We start from the raw sequence: 25666 nt of genomic DNA, 5'->3' as shown, positions 1-25666 counted from the left end.
TGTTATTTTCTAGTTTAAAGGGAAGGGGAATACCTTTATGATGCCATTTTAGCCCAAATTTGCAAAGCTGAATGTAACAAAATTGAAAGAAAACCCTGCTGTATAAAGTGAAAAGTTCTCAAAAAGCTAGCTGGCTACTCCAACTTGTCTACATGGTGCTGATCACCATGATAACTTCAGTTAACTTTAGTTAGATAACTAATGATCATTGCATTTTTGATGTCTTATAAGTTTCTTTTTACAGAGTTTGTTGCCAGCAATCTTACTGAAAGTTGTTCCCCACTGACCTTTTCCTCTTTCCCGGGGTATAATTTCTGGGGATCTCCCTGAAACCTGGTTGGTGGGAGGGATAAGCGTGGTAATCTGGGATATGTATATTTAGATGGGTTGTGGTAATACCTGGACTGTTACAGTGTGGTTTTGCTTTAGGTTCTTGGCCAGCCTTATGTTTTATGTGTGAGTTAGCAATCATAAGGGGTTTGCTTGAAATTATGGTTGTGCTTTAGGATTTGCTGAATGTCTTCCCTAGGCATATCCTCCCCCATTCCCTATAATGGTGCCTGTCTTTTTTTTGTATCAGCTTGTATTATATTTTGACTCGTACCCTAATTGCTATTCAATCGGTTATATGTCAATCCCTTTTACTTATTAGCTAGCCACTCCTCAGAGACTCTGCTATTGCTCCCAGGTGCCTATCTTCTCCCTAACCTCCCCCTTTTCCAAATGTCAATCCCCTGTATTCCTATCCCTCTCTCCAGAACCTATCCTGTCAGTCTTTAGTTACTCGATGTCCTATTTGTCCCTGTGTATCGTTCACCTCCCCTGCTCCCCTGATAAGTTTGTAAGATGTAAACCCTGCCTTGGACCCCTCCCTAGCTGTGCCCTCATGGGTTGTTTGTTCTGCACCACCCCCTCATAAAACCACTGTCTGACCCCTGCTCAGGGTCTTGGGCACCTGGCACACCTTCAATAAACCACCTCAGCTTCACCCTAAGACCCGTCTTGCCTCTGTGTCATCTCTGCACCCTGAGAAGCAGCAGCTGAGAGGATCAGAGCACCGGGGAGAAGTGTCACTCCCTGAGGTGCTCTGTGCCCAGGGACCCCCTCCCAGAGCCTTGGACCGTAATACTGGGCCTGTATGGCTCCAAAAGGCAAGGCAGCCTAAATTGAACTCACTGATCTATTTTCAAGCCCAGCTTACAAGTCTAACAAGTATCAAAAAGAGTTTTGTAAAATTAGCTAACATTCAAGAATGCTGTACGTCACCAAGTTAGACTGTTGTCTTGAGTATCTCAGGTTACAGTGTAAGATGCAATCAAAAGTGTGTATTCTGTCACCATCTTCATAAGTTGTTAAAAACAGATGTGGCAGTGTTCTTTATCTCTTCCATGACTCATCCCTGATAACTTCGAGGGGATATCTTCTGTTAATGGGCCAGCTGATAAAACCAGGTGGGGCAGTGTTCTTTATCTCTTCCATGACCCATCCTCCCTCCAGGGAGATATCTTCTGCTAATGGGCCATTAAGCCTCCCTTGATGACTCATAAAATTACATCACCCCATTGTGAGATGCTCCACCCAGAGGGAGGAACCAAGCATTCCTACCTGGATATAATCAGGGCTTTGGAACACCAGGGGCAGCCTTACCTACTGGACTCCCAGAGGAGAAGAGCTAGGTAACCACCACTGCACCTTCAGAGGAAGACCAGACCCTTCTACAGGATCACATCTTCAACAGCACCACGTCTGTCACTTCAAGAGGACTGCAGACACCATTTAACTGGACTGCTGCCACCACCCTGACCAACGAGGTGTGAGGTTGTATCCTCTCAGTTTAAGCCAGTGTTTTCTGCCTTTATTTTAATCAGCAGCACGTGATGGCAGAGGAGAGCAGCGTCTGCAGCTTTGTGTTCAAGAAGCGGGTCCGAGCCGCCGGCAGTGGATGGCGAAAATGCCCCGGCAGCAACCCAGAGCAGGAGAGCAGTGGGGAGGAGGGCAGCACCGTGGTGTGGAAGAAGCCACGGCGGGACACCCCTAACCCCATGATCCAGCAGACCAGGCGCTGCACAAGGGAGAGGCTGGAGTATGTGCAGAGCAGCAGTGAGGATGAGGATCCTGCCAAGGAGATCGGGGTCACATACAAATCGACCAGGTTGGCAAAACCTGTAGGCCCAGCAGACATGGGAGCAACAGCAGTGTATGAGTTGGACACGGAGAAGGGAAAGGATGCCCAGGCGATCTTTGAGCGCAGCCAGAAAATCCAGGACGAGCTGAGAGGAAAGGAAGATGATAAAATTTACTGTGGCATTAACAACTACCAGAAGTATATGAAGCCCAAGGACACATTGATGGGAAGTGCCTCTTCAGGAATGGTCAGGAAAGGCCCCATCCGTGCTCCGGAGCACCTGCGGGCCACGGTGCGCTGGGACTACCAGCCTGACATCTGCAAGGACTACAAAGAGACTGGGTTCTGCGGCTTTGGGGACAGCTGCAAATTCCTGCACGACCGCTCGGACTACAAGCACGGCTGGCAGATTGAATGGGAGCTGGATGAAGGCTGCTACGGCATCAGTGACAGTGAAAACTACAAGGTGAGCAGCGAAGAGGAGGACATGCCTTTCAAATGCTTCATCTGCAGAGGGTCCTTCAAGAACCCTGTGGCCACCAAGTGTCGGCACTACTTCTGCGAGAGCTGTGCCCTGCAGCACTATCGCAAATCCCAGCGCTGCTACATCTGTGACCAGCAAACCAGTGGGGTCTTCAACCCTGCAAAAGAGCTCATGGCAAAACTGGAAAAACACAAAGGGGAGGAAGAAGAGAAGCAGCAGTCAGACCATGAAGAGGATCCACAGTAGCCGAACACATTTTGTACATAATAAAGCTTTTGTAAATAAAGCCTTATTAATAAAGGGGGGAAAAAAAAAAGGGTGTGTGGGGTGGGTTTATACCTCCCACAAAAGTCTTGGGTATTTTCATGTTTTTCAATTGCATTCAACATGACCTAAAAAGCTGACAGTTTGTCAGATGCAGAATGTTGTCAACAATGGTAAGACAGTCTACCCATCACCCTACTTGAACCCCAAGACTCAAGCATTTGAGAAACATCAGTGGCAGAAGGATATGTGGGTTTTAATTGTGATGGTTTTGAGTTGAATAGTTTGTTGTTTGCAGGGTTGAGTTGTAATTTGTAGATATATTTGGGATAGGAGTACTTAAGGATTTTATCTATTTAAGAACATAAAATAAAAAGAACATGGGTCACAAACCCAAACTAAGACAAACTGTTTCTTCTCTTAGCTGTTTTTTCTCACTGTTCTAAAGTTGAATTGTTTCTTGTTTGTAGTGTTAAGCTGTAATTTGTAACTTATAAGTAATGAGCCTGCAGCACGCTAGCCTGAAAGATTGTCACTTGGCAGCTCCTGGATGTGAATGTTACAACTCCCATGATACATGGGATACATCACTGGCTGGAAGGGCCAGGCTTGTCCAGTTGGTGGAAAGCCTTTTTCGAAATGGGCTTATCATCTGTGTCATCATGCTATCTTTGTCATCCTTTCTGCAAAGGGCCCTGCAGAGGATGGCAAAGAACACTTTGCCCTTTTTAAACAGAGAAAGGGGGAACTGTCACAGCCACAGCTGGCCTCTGGGCAGTACAGATAAATCTGCCATAACAGACCAGCCTAGCAGTTTGGGGGCAAAAGTAAACAAGTCCCCTGGATAAAACAATAATAGATTCGATTTGAACTCAAACAGGGACCCCAGCTATGACCATTATTCAACATTTCCTATTAAATTGTAGCTCTGACTTGGAGTCTTCCACTGTTTTGCTTTCAGGCTAACACAAGGCTTTACCATCATCCAGAGTCTGCAGTCACTGAGGAGCCCTGTTTCACAGTGAGGACCTGGAGAACCCTTCCTGGCAATTGGGAAAATCCTGCACGGAGAGTCCACCCATAGGTGAGGCCTCCAGTTCACCCAAAAAACGGGCCTGATGAATTTCTGCATGAGCCCAATGTGTTATTAGCCCACAGAAAGGTTCATCACACTCTGAGGTTTGGCAGCAACTTCCCTCATGATCAGAGGTGTTTTGAAAAAGCAAAAAGGTTTGAATCAAAGCAAAAATAACAAACTATACAAAACAAAAGAATAAAAGCTGTGCACAGTGCAAGGAGGTCCCTTGTACCTGTTAAGACACCCAAAAATGCCCCAAGAATCTCTGTGCTCTCTCTTAAGTACACAATGATCTAGAATGGGGTTTTTGGCATGCTGCCCAATGGAAAATAGCTACATTTCTTGAGGAACAGCTAAAGGATCCAACAAGTGCTTTTGTCCTAGCACTGTGCCAGTTATGGTGAGATGAGCATAGAAGTTTCTGGTTCATCTTCCTTATAAATTCAGGGGTGAGGCTTAAACTCTTTTCCTAACATGGGAACACTGGCTCGGGTTTAGGGGTGCACTGCAACAGGGGCCCTTCTTTGATAGGCCCAAATTGACAAGCCCAAGTGAGTTGTTTACCTTTTTTGTGCAGAAAACATCTGATTCTGATGGCACAGCCCCAAGATGGGGCCAGGGCTTGGCCAGAACCCAGGCCATAGCTGGGGGTTTTGCTTAAAATATTCTACTAACAAGCCTCTATGGATGTCTTGTCTGTTGCAAGGATTTCTTGATATATCTTTCACAAGGTTATACAAACGTCTCCACAACAGATGGTTTTGCAATAAGAACAACTAATATAAATGTTTTAATCATCTATTTTTAACTAAAGAACCTTGATGGTATTAATAGCATCATGCTCGATTCATTCTGTAAATCAGGTCAGGCTTAGACCTGCTGTTCAAACCATCATAGCACATTGTTGCAGTCCCATTAGGCAGTGGTAGTAGTGCTGTTGAAGTGGTGCTTGAAAGCAGTAGTTCTGTGGGAAGTTCTGAAGTTCTGGCCCTTCTCTGGATGTGTCCAGTGGTGGTGGTTTCACTCCCCAGACTTTGAGATTATATGCTCTAAAATTCAGGCAGGAATGTTCAGTGCCTCCTCCAGGATGGGGAGTTTCACAATGGAGTAAAGTAATCCCATGAGTCACAGTACACTTTTGGAGTCTCTTGTGGTTGTTCCAGCTGTCTTCTCTGCTGGAGCCATTGAGTTCATGATGGCCCATAAGCAGAGATGACCCCCTCAGGGTGGGTGGTGCTGCTGCTTCTCCAGGGGGAGTCATTACAGGGGAGTCACCACAAACATAAACACTGCTCCACCCATCTTAACAGTTCATCACAAGGTGATCTAGATAGTGGTAGATTACATATTTTGGATACACCCCATATTGTAATCCAGGGCACCTTCTTAAAACTCTTTTCACCAGCAAGGCCTGATGATCTTAACATCCACAGACTGGGAGTAGCCAGCAGATAAAAAGCAGATAAGCAACCATTATACACACAGACACACAGAGAATCACTGGGTTGGAAAAGACCTCCAAGATCATAGAGTCCAACCCAGCCCAAACACCTCAACTAAACCATGGCACCAAGTGCCACATCCAGTCTTTCTTTAAACACATCCAGGGATGGTGAATCCACCACCTTCCCAGGCAGACCATTCCAGTACTTTATCACCCTTCCTGTAAAAAACTTCTTCCTAATATCCAGCCTATATTTCCCTTGGTGCAGCTTGAGACTGTGTCCTCTCTTTCTGTCAGTTGCCTGGATAAAGAGACCAAACCCCACCTGACTACAACCACCCTTCAGGAAGTTGTAGGGAGTGATAAGGTCACCTCTGAGTCTCCTTTTCTCCAGGATAAACAACCCCTGATCCCTCAGTAGTTCCTCACAGGGTTTGCGCTCCAAGACCCTCTCCAGCCTCACTGCCTCCTCTGGATGAGCTCAAGTGTCTCAAGGTCCTTCCTGAACTGGGGGGACACAGCTGGACACAGCTTTCAATGTCCTTCCTAAACTGGGGGGACACAGCTGGACATAGCTCTCAATGTCTTTCCTAAACTGAGGGGACACAACTGGACACAGCACTCAATGTCCTTCCTAAACTGAGGGGCAGAGCTGGACACAACACTCAAGCTGGGGCCTCCAATACAGGGCAAGAATGACTTCTCTGCTCCTGCTGCCCACACCATTCCTGATCCAGGCCAGGTGCCATTGGCCTTCTTGGTCATCAGGGCACACTGCTGGCTCATGTTCAGTCGGTTATCAACCAGAACCCCCAGGTCCCTTTCTGCCTTGGCACTGTCCATCCACACTGACCCCAGCCTAAAACGATGCAGGGGGTTATTGTGGCCAAAAGTATAAAATGCAATTGGAGGGTGAATTCTAAAGTCTTTGGTGCACATAACAGTTTGGTTTTAGTTCCAAAAGCTAAAACAAGAGGTTTGTTGTGGGGATGATGGTTCCTTATGTAGCAACTCATAGAAATTGGGTTTGGTATAAGGGCTATACCAGATCTTGTAATTCCCTGTGTGAACTGTGAATTTTGCAGCTGTGGTTTTCTGGGGTTAAAGTTCCCTCTTGTGCCTTTTTTCATGGTTTCTTATGGAATAGCCAGAACTGTTGCAATGCAAGATGTAACCAAAGTATGTATTCTATTAGCATCTGTTAAAACCAGGTGGGGCAGTGTTTCTTTATCTCTTCCATGACCCATCTCCCACCCAGGGAGATTATCTGCTGGTAATGGGCCATCACTGCCTGACTGATAAAATCACATCATCCCATTGTGAGATGCTCCACCCAGAGGGAGGAGCCAAGCATTCCTACCTGGATAAAATCTGAGATTTGGAACTGCTTGGCAGCCTTTTCCACTGGATTCCCAGAGGAAGACTGGACCTATCTGCACCACCACTGGACCTTCAGAGGAAACCTACACCCTTCTACAGGATCACTGCTTCAACAGAACCAGATCTGTCACTCCTGCAGGACTGCAGCCACCATTTATTCAGACTGCTGCCTACACCCAGAGCGGCAGGGTGTCAGGTTGTATTCTGACTCTGTAGGTGTTCTTTGTACTCCTATATTTTATTTGAATTCTCCTGGAAAGGGACTGTTGTTCCTGTTTTCCTGAGAGCATGGCAGTGCTGCTGGAGACCACAGTGGGTGACCTGGTCATCGACCTGTACACGGAGGAGCGGCCCCGCACTTGTCTGAATTTCCTGAAGCTCTGCAAAGTCAAGTACTACAACTATTGTCTTATTCATAATGTACAGAGGGATTTTATGATCCAAACTGGTGACCCCGTGGGAACTGGCTGTGGAGGGGAATCCATCTTTTGTCGACTGTATGGTGATCAAGCCAGATATTTTGAGGCAGAGAAGGTGCCCAGAATCAAGCACAAGAAGAAGGGGACCGTGTCAATGGTGAACAATGGCAGTGGTCAGCATGGATCACAGTTCCTCATTACCACAGGGGAAAACCTGGATTACCTTGATGGTGTACATACAGTGTTTGGAGAAGTGACAGAAGGCATGGATGTATTGCAGACAATTAATGAAACCTTTGTAGATAAGGATTTTATCCCATATCAGGATATCAGGATCAATCACACAGTCATCTTAGAGGATCCCTTTGATGATCCACCTGGCTTGTGTGTTCCTGATCGCTCACCAGAACCTACAAAGGAACAGCTGGACAGTGGCAGAATAGGAGCAGATGAAGAAATTGATGACATGAAAGGACGGTCTGCAGACGAAATGGAGGAAGTTCAGGCCGAAAAAGAAGCAAAAACTCGTGCTATTCTTCTGGAAATGGTGGGAGACCTACCAGATGCAGACATCAAGCCACCAGAAAATGTGCTGTTTGTGTGTAAACTGAATCCAATGACCAGAGCTGAAGACCTGGAGATAATATTTTCATGCTTTGGTCCCATTAAAAGTTGTGAAGTGATGCGAGACTGGAAGACTGGTGAATCTCTTTGCTATGCTTTCATAGAGTTTGAAAAGGAGGAAGACTGTGAGAAAGCCTACTTGAAAATGGACAACGTGCTGATAGATGACAGACGGATCCATGTGGATTTTAGCCAGTCTGTTGCAAAGATGAAATGGAAGGGAAAAGGTGGGCGGTATACCAAGGAATGTTTCAAGGATTATGAGAAGGAAAGTGATAAGCAGGGGCAGGGCACGATGGCAGCAGTGTCAGCCCTCAGCAGTCTGGGGCTGCCTGAGGCTGATGTTGGGAGTGAGGAGGAAAAGGAGGAGGAGGAGGAGGAGGAGGAGGTGGAGCCTGGCCCAGCAGCAGCAGAGCAGAGGCAGGAGGAGAGGCTACGCCGGTTCCGGGAGCTGCAAATGAAGCGGTACAAGGCCTGCAAGCTGAACAGCCAGGAGGTGGTGGAGGAGGACAAAAGGCTGAAATTGCCCCCAAACTGGGAAGCTAAAAAAGCTCGTCTGCAGCGGGAGCTGCAGGTGCAGGAGAAGAAGGAGGAATGTGCAGCCAGGGGGGACGACTATGAGCGAGTGAAGCTGCTGGAGATCAGCGCCGAGGATGCCGAGAGATGGGAGAGGAAGAAGAGGAAGAAAAATCCTGACCCGGGGTTCTCAGATTACGCAGCGGCGCAGCTGCGCCAGTACCAGAGGCTGACCCGGCAGATCAAACCCGACCTGGAGCAGTACGAGAAGCTCAAGAAGGAGTATGGGGAAGCCCTGTGCCCCACCTCAGACAGCCTCCTGCATGGCACCCACGTGCCCTCCAAGGAAGGGGTGGACAGGATGGTGGCAGACCTGGAGAAACAGATGGAGAAGAGGGAGAAGTACAGCCGGAGGCGGCCCTACAATGCTGATACCAACATCGAATACATCAATGAGAGGAATGCCAAGTTCAACCAGAAGGCTGAGAGGTTCTATGGGAAATACACGGCCGACATCAAACAGAGCCTGGAGAGGGGCACGGCTGTGTGAGCCTGCCTGGCACAGCTCACTCCTGGCTCCTCTGTTGCTGTTTTCAATTGTAAATTGTATCAGCAGTTTATAGCTGTTACTCTCTCTCGGCTCTGTGTGTACTGCAGGTGATTTGCATAACTCAGCTGTAAATAGCTTTGCCTGCAGGAGTACCCACATTCTGCCATTTATGCTCTAAATAAACTCTTTGGTCTAAGATGGTGGTGTTTTTGGGTGTGTTTTTTGGGTTTTTTTGGGTTTTTTTTGATGGCTTGTCCTCAGGACAACTGTCATCCTGGGTGGGTAGATGCTGTCAGGAAAAAGAATGGTTCCCCTCTTATCCAGGAGGAGGTGGTCAGAAAACTCCTGAGATGCTTGGATATTCATAAATCCATGGGACTAGATGGGATCCATCCCAGGGTGATAAGGGAGCTGGCACATGAGCTTGCAAAGCCACTCTCCATTTACCAACAGTCCTGGCTCACTGGTGAGGTTTCAGATGACTGGAAGCTGGCCAGTGTGATGCCCACTTACAAAAAGGGTGGGAAGGAGGATCCTGGTAATTCTAGGCAAGTTAGGCTGACCTCAGTACCTGGTAAGGTAATGGAACAGCTTGTACTGAGTGTCATCACACAGAATTTACAGGGTGGCCAGGGTATCAGACCCAGCCAGCACAGGTTTAAGAGGGGTAGTGTGTTTGACCAACCTAGTCTCCTTTTATGACCAGGTGACCTGCCTGGTGGATGAGGGCAAGGCTGTGGATGTTGTCTGTTTGGACTTCAGCAAGGCGTTGAACACTGTCTCCCTCAGCACACTCCTGGAAAAGCTGGCAACCCACGGCTTGGACAGGAGCACTCTTTGCTGGGTTAGGAACTGGCTGCATGGCCAGGCCCAGAGTGGTGGTGATGGTGCTGCATGCAGCTGGTGGCCAGTCACCAGTGGGGTTCCTCAGGGGTCTGTGCTGGGGCCAGCTCTGTTCAATATTTTTATTGATCACATGCATAAGGGGATTGAGTCTTTCATTAGTAAATTTGCAGATGATACTAAGATGGGAGTATGTGTCAATCTGTTGGAAGGTAGGAGGACTCCAAACTAAGACACACCCTTGGCTTGCTTCCAGACAGCCCAGCTGCATCCCCTTCCCCCTTCAAACCTAGTTTAATGTCCTCTCAATGATTTTCTCCAGTTCATAACTAACTATGCTGTGAGTTTGTTTTTTAGGAGCATTTGTGTCTGCATGTGTATAGAAATAGGTTTTATGTATTTAGTCTCACTGACATAAAAATTGAAACAGGAATGCCTTGTATATAAAAGATCTTTTGTTGAAAGAGTGTTTGTCTTAGGTTGCAATGCAAGATGTAACTGAAGTATGTCTTCTATTAGCCTGTTAAAACCAGGTGAGGCAGTGTTCCTTTATCTCTTGCATGACCCACCTCCCACCCAGGGAGATTATCTTCTGTTAATGGGCCATCAGTGCCTGACTGATAAAATCGCATTGTCCCATTGGGAGATGTTCCACCCAAAGGGAGGAGCCAAGCATTCCTACCTGGATAAAATCTGAGATTTGGAACTGCTTGGCAGCCTTTTCCACTGGATTCCCAGAGGAAGATTGGACCCATCTGCAGCACCAGTGACCTTCAGAGGAAAACGACACCCTTCTACAGGATCACTGCTTCAAGAGAACCAGGCTGTGAAGTGAGGAACAGTGAAGGTGGCGGGAAGAAGCTGGCAGTACAGCAGGGTCTGGCCCCCTCTAAGCTGACCAGCCCCACCACGCATCCACGGCTGATGGGCTCCAGGTCACGCAGTCTGGCCCGGGGCGGCTGCTCAGAGCAGGAAAGAGCCGGGGCCCGGGAAAAGGAACGGGACCAGAACCGAGAAAGGGAGCAGGATTGGGGGTGCTCGTGGTCTCGGAGCCATGGGCGGTGGCACCACAGCTGGAGCAAGAGCCGGAGCCAGGGCCAACGCCGGGAGCCGAGCTCAGGCTCGGACTCTGGCGCTGAGAGACAGAAATGGAGAAAGAAGAAAAGAAACAGCAGCTGGGACCGGCACTGTAAGGACCAGAGGAAACAGCGCTCACGGTCCTGCGGCTGCTCCTCCAGCTCCAGCCCAGAGCACAGGCGGGACAGGGCAGCAGGGAGCCGGGAGCGCTGCTGCAGGAGGGATGGATCCAAGTCCTCTGCGTCCTCTGTCAGCTCCCCCTCCCTGCTGCAGCCCCAGGGCCAGGAGGTGCTGGGGCAGCAGCTGAGCCTGCAAGAGAGGCTGAAGCTGAAGGAGGAGAAGAAGAAACAGGCAGCTCTGCTGAAGGCCCTGGAGACACCTGAGGAGAAGCGAGCACGGAGGTTGGCGAAGAAGGAGGCCAAGGAGAGAAAGAAGCGGGAGAAGATGGGCTGGGGTGAGGAGTACATGGGCTACACCAACACCGACAATCCCTTTGGGGACAACAACCTGCTGGGAACTTTCATCTGGAGCAAGGCACTGGAAAAGAAAGGGATCAGCCATCTGGATGAGAAGGACCTGAAGGAGAGGAACAAGCGAATCCAGGAGGACAATCGCCTGGAGCTGCAGAAGGTGAAGCAGCTGCGCCTGGAGCGGGAACGGGAAAAAGCCATGCGGGAGCAGGAGCTGGAGATGTTGCAGCGGGAGAAAGAGGCACAGCACTTTAAAACCTGGGAAGAGCAGGAGGACAACTTCCACCTGCAGCAGGCCAAGCTGCGGTCTAAGATTCGAATTCGGGATGGGAGGGCAAAACCTATTGATCTTCTGGCCAAGTACATCAGCACAGAGGACGATGACCTGGCTGTGGAGATGCACGAGCCCTACACCTTGCTAAATGGCCTGACTGTCTCCGACATGGAAGACCTGGTGGAGGACATCCAGGTGTACATGAAGTTGGAGCAAGGGAAGAACGTGGACTTCTGGAGGGACATGACCATCATCACAGAGGATGAGATAGCCAAGCTCCGCAAGCTGGAGGCCTCCAGGAAAGGAGGACCAGGGCAGTGCCGGGATGGTGTCAATGCCTCAGTCATCTCAGATGTGCAGTCTGTGTTCAAGGGGAAGACATACAACCAGCTGCGAGCTCTGTACCAGGGCATAGAGAGCAAGATCCAGGTGGGAGGGCCCAACGTGGACATCGGGTACTGGGAGAGCCTCCTGCAGCAGCTGAAGGCTTATATGGCTCAGGCCAGGTTGCGGGAACGGCACCAGGACTTGCTGCATCAGAAGCTGTACAAGCTGAAGCAGGAGCAGGGTGTACAGAGTGAACCACTCTTCCCCATCATCAAGCAGGAGCCAGCTTCCCCCAGTGACAGTCCTCTCTTCTCCCTTACATGCAGGCTGGACCCCAAGAAGAGCCTTGAGGCACAGCCAGGGCCATCCTCAGAGGCAGAGCAGGACACGGAGGCCAAGGGAGAGGCAGAGGGGGAGGCCGTGCTGATGGAAGAGGATCTGATCCAGCAGAGTATGGATGACTATGACGCGGGCAAGTACAGCCCCCGGCTGCTGTGCCCCAACGAGCTGCCCTTCAATGCCCACGTGCTGGAGGCCGAGGAGGACACGCGCCGGCTGCTGCTCCTGCGTCAGCAGCTCCAGGTGACAGGTGATGCTTCCAAGAGCACCGATGACATCTTCTTCCATAAGGCCAAGGAGGGTATGGGCACGGACGAGGCGCAGTTCAGTGTGGAGATGCCGCTCACGAGCGAGGCCTATCTATGGGCTGACAAGTACCGGCCACGCAAGCCCCGCTTCTTCAACCGTGTGTACACAGGCTTCGAGTGGAACAAGTACAACCAGACACACTACGACTCTGACAACCCTCCCCCCAAGACTGTGCAGGGCTATAAGTTCAACATCTTCTACCCCGACCTCATTGAGAAGCGCTCAACACCCAAGTACTTCCTGGAGGCCTGCCAGGACAACAAGGACTTTGCCACCTTGCGCTTCCATGCCGGGCCACCCTATGAGGACATCGCCTTCAAGATTGTCAACAGGGAGTGGGAGTATTCCCACCGCCACGGCTTCCGCTGCCAGTTTGCCAACGGCATCTTCCAGCTCTGGTTCCACTTCAAGCGTTACCGTTACCGCCGGTGAGGGGCTGTTCAGCGCCCTTGGACTGGCAGGGGTGGGTGAGGGGTCTCATCCCACAGCACAGACACTATTCCATGGATGTCCCCGAGGCCTGGCCCAGCACTGGGCATGTTCCTGAGACTCTTCTCTGTCTTTGCATTTATCATGGAGGACCCTGAGACTTAGGTATAAATAAAATAAAGGCTGTTTTAGCCATGAGATCCTGAAAAAAAGCAAAAACCAACAAACCAACAAAACAAAAAGAAATTAAAGAAAAAAAAAAGAAGAAAAAAAGAAGGAACAAAAACCCAACGGCACTGCAGCAGCCAAGTTGGGATGGGGGGAGACTTGCTGCGCCACCCCATATCTACAACAGGTCTTAGATAAACAGCAATACCTTACTCACAGCTGGCTGCAATCTTCCTTTTGCAACTTTGTATATTCTACATCCTGTGTGGACGCCCAATCCCAGGTTCAGCTTGGCTCATTTCAACTTCTTCATTCATGACAGGCTGTTCATCCACATCGTCCACATCTTTGGGGTCACTGTATGTTGTAATGAATCACCGTGGACTCAGTTTCTTCATGCAGGAAAAGCCAAATCTTTATTCACACAACTCATTTAATACAGTTTTCACAGACCTTGTGTGGGCTGTCTTACTTTTTTTATCATTTTTCTCTGCCACCACGGGGTCTGAGCAGAACACTACCTATGCTCCTGCACTATCAACCACTTGACCCAATGCCCTAAAGTCCCTTTTTATTGCCCTGACACTGCTGTGGAAGGCAGCCTGCAAAAGGCTGTGTCCTCTGGGAACAGGGTCCACCCACTGAGACATCCCTGCCAGTCAGTCTTGTGTTATCCTCTGCTGGCATCCTTTGCCATGCAAGCTAGGGGCTTTTCTTCCCTGCCTCCAAATCCAGGGCTGTCTTTGATTACAATGTAAGATGTAACTGAGAGTATGTATTCTACCACCATCTTCATAAGCTGTTAAAGCAGGTGGGGCAGTGTTCCTTATCTCCTTCATGACTCATTCCTGATAACACCAGGGCTATCTTCTGTTAATGGGCCCATTAACATGTTAACCATCCCATTGTGAAATGCTTACAGGTCCAACACTAATCAAAAAGAGTTTTCTAAAATTGTCTAATGTTCAAGAATGCTGAACCTCACCAAGTAAGACTGTTGTCTTGAGTGTCTTAGGTTACAATGTAAGATGCAATCAAAAGTGTGTATTCTGGTGTACCACCATCTTCATAAGCTGTGAAAAACAGATGTGGCAGTGTTCCTTATCTCTTCCATGACTCATCCCTGATAACTTCGAGGGGATATCTTCTGTTAATGGGCCAGCTGATAAAACCAGGTGGGGCAGTGTTCTTTATCTCTTCCATGACCCATCCTCCCTCCAGGGAGATATCTTCTGCTAATGGGCCATTAAGCCTCCCTTGATGACTCATAAAATTACATCACCCCATTGTGAGATGCTCCACCCAGGGAGAGGAACCAAGCATTCCTACCTGGATATAATCAGGGCTTTGGAACACCAGGGGCAGCCTTACCTACTGGACTCCCAGAGAACAAGAGCTACGTAACCACCACTGCCCCTTCAGAGGAAGACCAGACCCTTCTACAGGATCACAGCTTCAACAGCACCACGTCTGTCACTTCAAGAGGACTGCAGACACCATTTAACTGGACTGCTGCCAGCACCCTGACCAACACGGTGACAGTCCTGCCTTGGGATCTCCCACTGGTTTGTTTTCAAACTAGAACATATTTTGGCACCCAGTATAGGCCGGCAATGTGGTCCAGCAGGAAAACAGCCAAAATGGCCCAAAGTGGGGTAGTGAACACCTCTCCTACGGGAGAGGCAAATGATGTGAGCCTGGAGGAACCAAAGAAGATGTCTAGGGAAGATTGGAGGAAAAAGAAAGAATTGGAGGAACAGAGAAAACTAGGAAATGTACATGCTGAAGTGGATGAAGAAGGAAAAGATATCAACCCTCATATTCCTCAGTACATCTCTTCAGTACCATGGTACATAGATCCTTCTAAAAGACCCACACTAAAGCATCAGAGACTTCAGCCAGAGAAGCAGAAACAGTATAACTCCTCTCGAGATTGGTACAAAGGAGGACTTCAGGAGCACAGTGTGGCCACGAGGTACCGCAAAGGAGCCTGTGAGAACTGCGGGGCACTCATGCACAAAAAGAAAGACTGCATGCAGAGACCCAGGAAAATTGGAGCAAAGTACACAGGCATGAATATTGCCCCAGATGAACATGTGCAGCCTCAGCTGACACTTGATTACGATGGGAAGAGAGACCGGTGGAATGGCTATAACCCAGAGGAGCACATGAAGATTGTCGAGGAATATTCCAAGGTTGATTTGGCCAAATGTACACTGAAAGCTCAGAAGCTTCAGGAGGAGTTTGCATCAGGGAAGCTGGAGCAAGTTAACTCCCCAAGACACCAATGGGGAGAAGAGGAATCGAATTCACAGACAGGAAGCGATCATAACAGTGAAGATGAAGATGAAGACAAATATGCAGATGTCATTGATATGTCCGGGCAGAAATTTGACTCTAAAAGATGCATCACAGTCCGAAATTTACGTATTCGGGAAGATATTGCAAAATACTTGAGGAATCTAGATCCAAACTCTGCGTATTATGATCCCAAAACAAGAGCGATGAGGGACAACCCTTATGCCAATGTAGGCAAGAATCCAGATGAAGTTAGTTATGCAGGTGACAACTTCATTCGCTGCACAGGTGATACCATTTCAATGGCACAGACTCAGTTGTTTGCCTGGGAGGCTTGTGACAAAGGCTTTGAAGTTCATCTTCAAGCAGACCCTACAAAATTAGAGCTCCTTTATAAATCCTTCAAAGTGAAAAAAGAAGATTTCAAGGCACAGCAGAAAGAAAAGATCCTAGAGAAGTACGGAGGACAAGAACATTTAGATGCCACCTCCAGCTGAACTGCTGTTAGTTCAAACAGAAGTACAGAGGGGGTTTCCTCAGGGAAGAGAAAAGCCATGGAAAAATTTCCTAGGAAACCCTGTTTTAGGTGCAACAAGCAAGAGCCTGGCTCACGTGCTCTCCGTGCAAAGTGTTACTAGAAAGTTCTTAGTTCTTTGTGTTACCATAGGTTGATTTTTGGTGCAGAGATTTTAATATTCCTAATTATTCTCCCTTACTGGACCCTTCCCTCAGACCCCACCCTAACTTCCCTCCCACACCAGGATGTATAATTACCCCTGTTTGACTCGGGCCCGGGGCTTTTTATCCTTGTGCTTCTTAGCCCCTTGTTACTGCCTTTTTCCAGTTCCCCCTTTATACTGTGTATGCATTATTGGTTTTTTCGTATTAATAAAGTTCCTTTTCAAGACAACTGGATCAAGGCCGCCTCTCTCATCAAGTCGCCATTCCAAAGGGTCTGATTGTCTGGGCTCAGACTCTCGGGGGTTTCACAGGAGATTATGTGGAGACAATGGCACCCCTGAGAGAATCAAGTTGGACAACGGGATTCATTCCAAGAATAACTTTATAAACACCTGGGCCAGAGAACATGGCATTGAATGCATATATCATACCTTCTATCATGCACCAGTTGCCAGGAAAGTTGAGCAGTGCAATGGAGTACTTAAAGGGCACCCTAAAGGCCCTTGGCATAGGAACCTTCAAAAATTGGGAAGTGAATTTAGCAAAGGCCACCTGGATGGTCAATACCCGAGGGTCCATCAATCGAGCTGGTCCTGCCCAGTCCAATGTGCAAAGGACAGTGTACCTTCTTGTGGCTGTGCTGTGCTGTGCAGGGCTAGGGTCTGGCCTTGGTGATCCTTGTGGGTCTCTTCCAGCTCAGGAGCTTCTAAAATTCCATATTCTGTGATCTATCCAGCTGTGATAACACTGATATGTCCTCCAAGCCTGAGGAAAGGAATTTAATGTGCAGAAAATCCAGGGACTGAGATACAGCCTGGGTCAAACACATTTGGGATCAATACTGCAAGGTCCCAAGTACTTACTGACAACACATCACACCTCTTTCCCTTATCTAAATAGCCTGCTACAACCACTGTCTCGCTTATCAAGTCCTGCTTTATACTTACTGAACTCTAGCAGTTTTGCTACTAAAATATACCGGCACACAAATCTGCTGGCATGACTCAGAGGTGTTAACATCAGTGGGGGTTTTTTTGCATAGCAGGAATGTTTAAATGTTATAAATGTCCAGCCAATTCCAATTAATAAATTATTTTTTATTAATTAAAGAATTACAGAACAAAAATTTGGGCAAGCCAGCAATCGGAAGTTCAGTGTTGAGACCTGGGATCGGCACTGGGTGAATCTTAGCTATGGCCTCTATTGCACTGTAACTCCCCCTGTTCATGAATTTAGTCCTTTTTGGGGTCCCTTTATATACAGTTCATTTTGCTGGTGGCAGAGTATTTCCCCACAGTTCTTTGTCTTCAATCCTTCTTCTTCATTTCTGCCATCCGGTCTGCTGAAAAGGGCTTCCGAGGGAAAATGAATATTAAGTCAGTTCCTCGGGAGCATGAATGGGGAGATGAGCTCATGAATGAAGAGGCGTTTTCCCCAATCCATATCAACCTTGATGGCTGGGTGCTTCACAGTTTCACCACCCCAGAGGACCGATTCTGATCTCAGTCCACTCTCTTTTCTGGTGTTAATGTTGCGCCTCCCAAGTTCTCCATAGGGGTATTGTTTCTCCTGGATTCCTGGCTTTGGGTGTTGTCCATCCTAAAATTTGTCGGCTTCATACCCGACCTGCTTGTACATTTTATTTTACAAAACATATTTTACATCACATTTTATATACACCACAACACAAATTATTCTACTGCATTTATCACAATTCCCCCCTTTCTAATTTTAACATATAATTCTTGTTACTAATCCCAAGTATTATCCCATCGAGGATTATTTTCTTGCTTGGGCCTCAAACTTTGCCAATGCTCATGCTGCTCAATTCTCCTGTTTTCTTTTCATTATTTTTAGAACTTGCATACCTTGTGTAACCCAATATAAAGGACTAACAAAATCGAGTATCAGGTGCTGTAAGGTTAGGATTCCTACTATAGACCCTAATACTAGGAGTCCAAACAGCTCCCCATCACTGCGAGGCCTAACCAGAAATGAGACTGGGGAGACAGATCTGGGTGGACAGAGCATGCAGGGCAAAGGACGAAGTTTATTTACAAAAACCCACTTTTATACATTTCCTATGAGGCCTGTGGATTGGAGGATGGAATTCCCACCTCCCTACCACATTGGTCAAGGGGACTGTCACACAGTCTTGTTTGTCCCAGCAGGGAATGTAAAAACAATGGCTATGTTTATAGAACATAGCTGGTGTTTACATTAAAAGAGCGTGAGAAGGTACGGACTTCTCCTTTAATATGAACGCTCAGCCAAACCAGGAAAAACTCATGGCAACACCCCCCTTTTCTCCCTTCTTCAAATATCCACTCCCACCATGAGATGTTTAAAAGTACACCCTCCTTTTGGACAGGTATTCTTTCTTTCTGACATTCAGTCCCTTCTACCTTATTTGGGATTTCCTCCTCCCCAGCCAAGATATAACTGACTGTGGCTTGTTGTTGATATATGAGATTTCCAATTTCTGCCTGATTTTTGGCTGTTAATGTCAGAATTTCCATGGTGAAGTTCCCTATTACTTCTACAGCTACCTGCAGTCTTAGGAGCCTTTCTTGTAAGTGAGCTAGGTATTCACATTTCCCTTTCTCTCCCCGCGCCCAGGCTGCAGGATCATAATGTTGTAATATTCTTAACCTGTCGTTAGTTTTTCCCAGGAAATCCATTTTTACATACACTGTCCTGATGATTGTCCTTTTGTTTTGGTAGCAAATCTGACTGGTGATTCCTAGGTAACGCCTTTTCGCTCACCCTGTCCCTTTTTGATATAAACTCCCAGCACCAAGTGTCCTTAAAAAAAGTACCCTAATTCCTGTTTAGACGGAGCTTGGTATCAGTTTTGTCCATGGTGGGCAGCCTTAATTGTTTCCCCAGGCTAAGCTGGGTCTCATTATGCTGGCCCATCACCGGGCACACAGCTTCGTTCAGGACTATGAGGGTCATCCAGAGGTACATCCCTCTGCCTGTGCCTTCGCCCGCTGGGTTGCAGCCAGTGGCGAGGTAGCCCATCTTCACGGCAGCAGGGGTTTCCTCTCGGATCCTCCGGCTAGTCCGAACTGCGAACCTCCTCCTAAAGGCGCCCCACCTGGATAACTTCACTGGCTCCGCTACACAGGGTACCTTGTTAGTTCTTCGGCACTCGGTGGCCAAAATCTGAGCCTTGGAATTCAATTTTCCCCTCAACCCGTTTTGGTATAAAGAATACCACCCAGAGGAATCTGATTCCAATAGCCCCAAGCGAGTGGCGTATCCTAAGAACTGAACAGTCAGATTTTGCTCTTTCTCAAAACACTCCCTGCACAATCCCGAACGTCTCCACCCCCACTTACAGTGCACCACCCAAATTTCCTGGCAATATTCACACTTAAAATGGATATATGGGTTGCAGAGACACCCCGGTTCTGAGCAATGAATTGAGTTTCCCTCGGTCATCTGCTGCTCCGATGGAGTTTGATTTTCAGATCCCTGGGGGAGGAGGTGACTTTCCACTCAGGCCTTTCTTCTTGGGTTTCAATCTCCTTTACTCTCGAGGCATGGCTCCACCCCTTCTCAGCTGTCCTTATGGCTGTGTCTGTTGTCAAAAGAACAAGAAATAGACCCTCCCAATGTGGGGTTAGAGAGACCTCTTTCCAAGTTCTGATTAACACTTTCTCTCCTGGTTATAGTTTATGGATAGCAAATCCCAGGGGAGTACTTTGCATTATTATTCCTTTCCTTCTTAGTTCCTGTAAATGTCTATTTATAGCTATCAAGTAAGGTTGGATCTGGCTATCTCCTAACCTGGGGTGTCCCACAGGCATCCCATGCTCACAGTTCAAAAGGGGATATTCCACTATCTGAGTTGAGCATAGTCCTTACGTTTAGTAGGGCTAAAGGTAGGTACTTTACCCATGACATTTTAGTCTCCAACATTAACTTTGATAGCTGGGCTTTCAGGGGATATCTGACTCAGGAGGGTGTAGGGGTTGGCCACTACAGGGAAACTAGTCTTCATCCTGTGATTCACAGCCCTCAAGTCCTGGACTAACCTGAAACTCCTGTCAGGTTTTCTTACTGTCAGGATCAGGGTGTTATGTCTGGACAGACATGGCTCTAAAATTCTCCGTTTTACCAAACCACCAATTACCAGTTTCAGCCCTCTTCTTCCTTCCAGGGAAATGGGATATTGTTTTATTCTTATGGGTTCCTCGAGCCTTTGGATCTCAATGGAAATTTGAGTCGTTTCTATCCTCCCTTCTTCCCCTTGGGTGTGCCAGAATATAGGGTTTACCTTATAAAAAGGTATATGGGCTGGGACATAGAACACAGAAGGGGGACATTCTGCCCTTCTGTCCTGCTCAGATGACACCCCACCTGCAGGGCTGCCTCCAGCCCTGGGATCCCAGCACAGGAAGGACATGGAGCTGTTGGAGCCAGTCCAGAGCAGGGACACCAAGGGGATCAGAGGGATGGAGCAGCTCTGCTGGGAAGAAGGGCTGAAAGAATTGGGATTGTTGTGACTGAGTGTGTGGCCAACTGATTGTTGTTGGGTGTGTGGCCTTCCAGTGCTTGAAGGGAACCTACAGAAAGGATGGAGAGAGACTCTTGAAAAGGGTCTGGAGGCACAGGACAAGGGGGAATGGCTTCACACTGAAGAGAGGAGGGTTAGATTGGATAACAGGAAGAAATTATCTCCTGTGAGGGTGGTGAGGCCCTGGCACAGGCTGCCCATAGAAGCTGTGGCTGCCCCATCCCTGGAAGTGTCCAGGGCCAGGTTGGATGGGACTCTGGTCTAGTGGAAGGTGTCCCTGCCCATGGCAGGGGATTTGGAAATGTATGATCTTTCAGGTCCCTTCCAATCCAGCCATTCTATGCTTTTAAGATTCCTATCCCTGTAGTCCCAACCCTTCAACTCCCATCAGATTTTCAGATTCCTGCAAGCCACTCCTTTGGGACAGGAGTGCTCCAAACTGCTGATATGTGTTGCTAGGAGACAATAATGACTGGGTACTTAAGAGAGATAAAAGATTTGCCACAGCTTAGGGGAGGGGTACAGCTGACTACTCTGTTTCTTATCTGGGGTTTTTCTCATGGAGGTGTTAAGACTAAGGTGTAGTAATGGGCTACATTGTAATCCTCATGCAAATGAGGAGGAGTTGTTAAGTATGGTGGGGAGAAGTTCTCTTAAGATTTGCAGTTCTTTTGGCATGTACTTTTGTTGTTCCAGTATGATTTTGAACCTTTTTCTGTTGTCCCTTCAATCCTCCTCCTCTTTTGTGGTTGCTGGCTGGCAGCTCTGTCTGACAGGGCTGTTGAAATGTGGTGGGGTTTTTTTTGTTTTGGGGTGTTTTTTGGGTTTTGTTTGTTTGTTTGTTTGGTTGGGTTTTTTTGGTGTTTTGGTTTTGGTTTTGGTTTTGGTTTTGGTTTTGTGAGGATTAGGACTCCTTCCTTCCTTCTCCTTCACAGAAATTTGATTTGGTATAAGGGCTTTACCAAATCTTGTAATTGCCTGCATGAACTGTGAATTTTGCAGCTGTAGTTTTGTGATGTTGAAGTCCCCATCTTGTCCCTTTTTTCATGGTTTCTTATGAAATAGCCAGAACTGGCAGGTCTGAGTTCTGAAGCCAATTCTGCAGCTCTTGCCTTGTGTGGTTCAGTCCTCTCTGCTGTTTTGTGGAAGCATTCAGTCTCAACTGTGGGCAAAGAAAAAATTAAAAAGGAATTGCAGATTTGAGTGCTGCAGGGTATACTGTGAGTTTGTTTCTTAGGAACATGTGTGTCTGCAAGTGTATAGGAATAGGTTGTATGTCTTTAGTCTCACTAGTATATCAAAATTGAAACAGGAACGGCTGTTACAAAAAATATATTTTGTTGAAAGAGTTCTTGTCTTATGTTGTAATGCAAGATGTAACTGAAGTATGTCTTCTGTTAGCATCTGTTACACCAGGTGGGGCAGTGTTTCTTTATCTCTTGCATGACCCATCTCCCACCCAGGGAGATTATCTGCTGGTAATGGGCCATCACTGCCTGACTGATAAAATCACATCATCCCATTGTGAGATGCTCCACCCAGAGGGAGGAGCCAAGCATTCCTACCTGGATAAAATCTGAGATTTGGAACTGCTTGGCAGCCTTTTCCACTGGATTCCCAGAGGAAGACTGGACCCATCTGTGCCACCACTGGACCTTCAGAGGAAAACGACACCCTTCTACAGGATCACTGCTTCAACTGAACCAGATCTGTCACTCCTGCAGGACTGCAGCCACCATTTATTCAGACTGCTGCCTACACCCAGAGCGGCAGGGTGTCAGGTTGTATTCTGACTCTGCCAGTGTTTTGTGTACTCCTACATTTTATTTGAATTCTCCTGGAAAGGGACTGTTGTTCCTGTTTTCCTGAGAGCATGGCAGTGCTGCTGGAGACCGCAGTGGGTGACCTGGTCATCGACCTGTACACGGAGGAGCGGCCCCGTACTTGTCTGAATTTCCTGAAGCTCTGCAAAGTCAAGTACTACAACTATTGTCTTATTTATAATGTACAGAGGGATTTTATGATCCAAACTGGTGACCCCGTGGGAACTGGCTGTGGAGGGGAATCCATCTTTTGTCAACTGTATGGTGATCAAGCCAGATATTTTGAGGCAGAGAAGTTGCCCAGAATCAAGCACAAGAAGAAGGGAACCGTGTCAATGGTGAATAATGGCAGTGGTCAGCATGGATCACAGTTCCTCATTACCACAGGGGAAAACCTGGATTACCTTGATGGTGTACATACAGTGTTTGGAGAAGTGACAGAAGGCATGGATGTATTGCAGACAATCAATGAAACCTTTGTAGATAAGGATTTTATCCCATATCAGGATATCAGGATCAATCACACAGTCATCTTAGAGGATCCCTTTGATGATCCACCTGGCTTGTGTGTTCCAGATCACTCACCAGAACCTACAAAGGAACAGCTGGACAGTGGCAGAATAGGAGCAGATGAAGAAATTGATGACATGAAAGGACGGTCTGCAGAAGAAATGGAGGAAGTTCAGGCAGAAAAAGAAGCAAAAACTCGTGCTATTCTTCTGGAAATGGTGGGAGACCTACCAGATGCAGACATCAAGCCACCAGAAAATGTGCTGTTTGTGTGTAAACTGAATCCAGTGACCAGAGCTGAAGACCTGGAGATAATATTTTCACGCTTTGGTCCCATTAAAAGTTGTGAAGTGATGCGAGACTGGAAGACTGGTGAATCTCTTTGCTATGCTTTCATAGAGTTTGAAAAGGAGGAAGACTGTGAGAAAGCCTACTTGAAAATGGACAACGTGCTGATAGATGACAGACGGATCCATGTGGATTTTAGCCAGTCTGTTGCAAAGATGAAATGGAAGGGAAAAGGTGGGCGGTATACCAAGGAATGTTTCAAGGACTATGAGAAGGAATGCGATAAACCTTCAAAATATGCTCTGAAAGAAAAGGTAAAACCAAAGCAGGATGCCAAGTATGACCTGGTGCTGGATGAAGATGTAGAAAAGTGTCACACAAGTCAGTCACATTTAGCTAAAAAACACAAGAAGAAAAAGCACCACTACTCTGAAGATGATGAAAAGAGGAGCGAAAAATTGAAGTATTCTGACCGAAAGCATGAAGAACACTGTAGGGATAGGACCAAGGGTAAGAAGAAAGACAGGCATCGGAGCCGCAGCCATTCTCGGGAGAGAGATTACACTTACAGTAGGCAAAAAGGCAAGTACAGATGAAGGACAAGGAAAGGAAAAGACAGAGGGGAACTAATGCAATAAATTAAACCTTTTTTTTAAAAAAAGTAAAACAACAAAAAATTAAAAAATACAAAAACCCTCAAAAAAAACCTTGCAGCCAAACCAGGGCAGGCAGAGACCTGCTGTGCCACCCCATATCTACAACAGGTCTCTTAAATGAACAGCAATACCTTACTCACAGCTGGCTGCAATCTTCCTTTTGCAACTTTGTATATTCTGTCTCTTAAGTCCTGTCTCACCGCCCAGTCCCAGGTTAGGCTTAGCTCATTTCACCTTCTTCATTCATGACAGGCTGTTCATCCACATCATTCACATCTTTGGGGTGATGTTGTAATGAATCACCCCGGACTCCGTTCTTCATGCAGGAAAGGCCAAATTTTTATTCACACAACTCATTTTATAGTTTTCAAAGGCCTCATAAGCAATTCCAAATGCTTTATAGTTTTCTCACCTATTGCTCTATTGATTAATAAGGGGCATTTGACTTGTCCATCAAATCTCTCTATTTTTGAATTCTTTGCGTGTTTCCTTTACTGATTTTCATGGGACAGATTAGTTGTTTACTGCAGGTACACATGTTTTTCCCCCCAAGGTGAGATTGTTATTAACTGACTTTAATTCTTCTGTTTTGAAGGACACCCATCCTTCCTGGACTCCTTTGTTTTTAAGTGCTGCTGCCCATGAACTCTCAACCTTGAATGTATAAAAGGTGTTTTCTTTATCTCTTCCACCACCCATCCTCCCTCCAGGGAGATTTTTTCTGTTAATGGGCCATTAAGGCTCACTGCATGAGTGATAAAATTACATCATCCCCTTGGGAGATGCTCCACCCAGGCGGATAAGCCAAGCACTCCTACCTGGATAAACCTGGGATTCATAACACAGAGACAGCCTGTTTGCACTGGATTCCCAGAGGAAGACCAGACCCATCTCACCACCACTGGACCTTCAGAGAAAACTATCCCCTTCTACAGGATCATCTCTGCTCCAGCAGAGCCACATCTGTCACTCCAGGAGGACTTAACTGCACTGCTACCAGCACCCTGACCCACAGGGTGTCAGGTTGTATTTTGACTCTGTCAGTGGGTTTGTTTGTTTGTTTGTTTGCTTTTTTTGTACTACTACATTTCTATTTTCAATATTCCTAATAAAGAACTGTTATTCCTATTCCCATATCTTTGTCTGAAAGCCGCTTAATTTCAAAACTATACTAATTTGGAGGGAGGGGGTTTACATTCTCCATTCCAAGTTAGGCTCCAGCTTACCCTGGCAGACACCTGTCTTTCCAAACTGAGACAGATTTTGGTGCCCAATGTGAGGCACAAGGGCATTGAGAGAAAAAAGGGTGAAAAAAGGAGTAACAGTTCTTGAGTAACCTAATTTTTTGTGTGCTGGATATAGAAACCTTGCTAGGCAGCACTATGTGGTCTAGCTTGCCCTGGTTCAGGTGGTATGTGGTCATGGCTATATTTCCCCCATTTGCAGGCCCTTATCTAAACATGGGCCCTATAACTAAGGCTACTGTGGCAGTTATCTAGTTTACTTTATGGGTTAATAAGGTGAGGAATTCATGGATTTTTAACTTCCTTTGGAAGGCAGGCACATGGATTCAGAGCTATTACACACTAACTGAATGTTTTTGGAGTTACTTCAACAATGGTACCTACTGTGAGGAAATGGCATCAGGGGATATCTTTTCCCAACCCTTCACCCAGCTCTTTGGGTCTAGTTTCAAGGAGGTTTTCAAAGGGTTCAAATCTTCTGTGAATGCTAATGATATCATACAGTGGCTGGTGTTGCTGAT

General features: G+C 47.1%; 5 protein-coding genes across 5 annotated transcripts; all 5 read left to right on the top strand.

Annotated features, from left to right (window-relative positions):
- Nucleotides 1–1877: 1877 nt before the first annotated feature.
- On the top strand, nucleotides 1878–2855 carry LOC134549300 (E3 ubiquitin-protein ligase RNF113A-like). The gene has a single exon (XM_063394868.1). It carries the CDS (start codon nucleotides 1878–1880, stop codon nucleotides 2853–2855), a length of 978 nt encoding a protein of 325 aa, XP_063250938.1.
- Nucleotides 2856–6612: 3757 nt separating this feature from the next.
- On the top strand, nucleotides 6613–8968 carry LOC134549261 (peptidyl-prolyl cis-trans isomerase-like 4). The gene has a single exon (XM_063394826.1). The coding sequence runs from the start codon at nucleotides 7064–7066 to the stop codon at nucleotides 8882–8884; it is 1821 nt and encodes a 606-aa protein (XP_063250896.1). The 5' UTR covers nucleotides 6613–7063; the 3' UTR covers nucleotides 8885–8968.
- Nucleotides 8969–10636: 1668 nt separating this feature from the next.
- On the top strand, nucleotides 10637–14051 carry LOC134549564 (splicing factor Cactin-like). Its single transcript, XM_063395222.1, has one exon. It carries the CDS (start codon nucleotides 10652–10654, stop codon nucleotides 12953–12955), a length of 2304 nt encoding a protein of 767 aa, XP_063251292.1. The 5' UTR covers nucleotides 10637–10651; the 3' UTR covers nucleotides 12956–14051.
- Nucleotides 14052–14760: 709 nt separating this feature from the next.
- On the top strand, nucleotides 14761–17599 carry LOC134549260 (pre-mRNA-splicing factor SLU7-like). The gene is given in 3 exon segments (XM_063394825.1): nucleotides 14761–15903; nucleotides 15905–15937; nucleotides 17363–17599. Coding segments are annotated over 3 exon segments (1413 nt in total).
- Nucleotides 17600–20493: 2894 nt separating this feature from the next.
- On the top strand, nucleotides 20494–24929 carry LOC134549299 (peptidyl-prolyl cis-trans isomerase-like 4). The gene has a single exon (XM_063394867.1). The coding sequence runs from the start codon at nucleotides 22498–22500 to the stop codon at nucleotides 23839–23841; it is 1344 nt and encodes a 447-aa protein (XP_063250937.1). The 5' UTR covers nucleotides 20494–22497; the 3' UTR covers nucleotides 23842–24929.
- The last annotated feature ends 737 nt before the right edge of the window (nucleotides 24930–25666 follow it).

Source organism: Prinia subflava, chromosome 4 (assembly GCF_021018805.1).
Source record: "Prinia subflava isolate CZ2003 ecotype Zambia chromosome 4, Cam_Psub_1.2, whole genome shotgun sequence".
Lineage (NCBI taxonomy): Eukaryota > Metazoa > Chordata > Aves > Passeriformes > Cisticolidae > Prinia > Prinia subflava.
The sequence above is the reverse complement of the archived record's forward strand: the minus strand, read 5'-3'. Positions and strand labels throughout refer to the sequence as shown.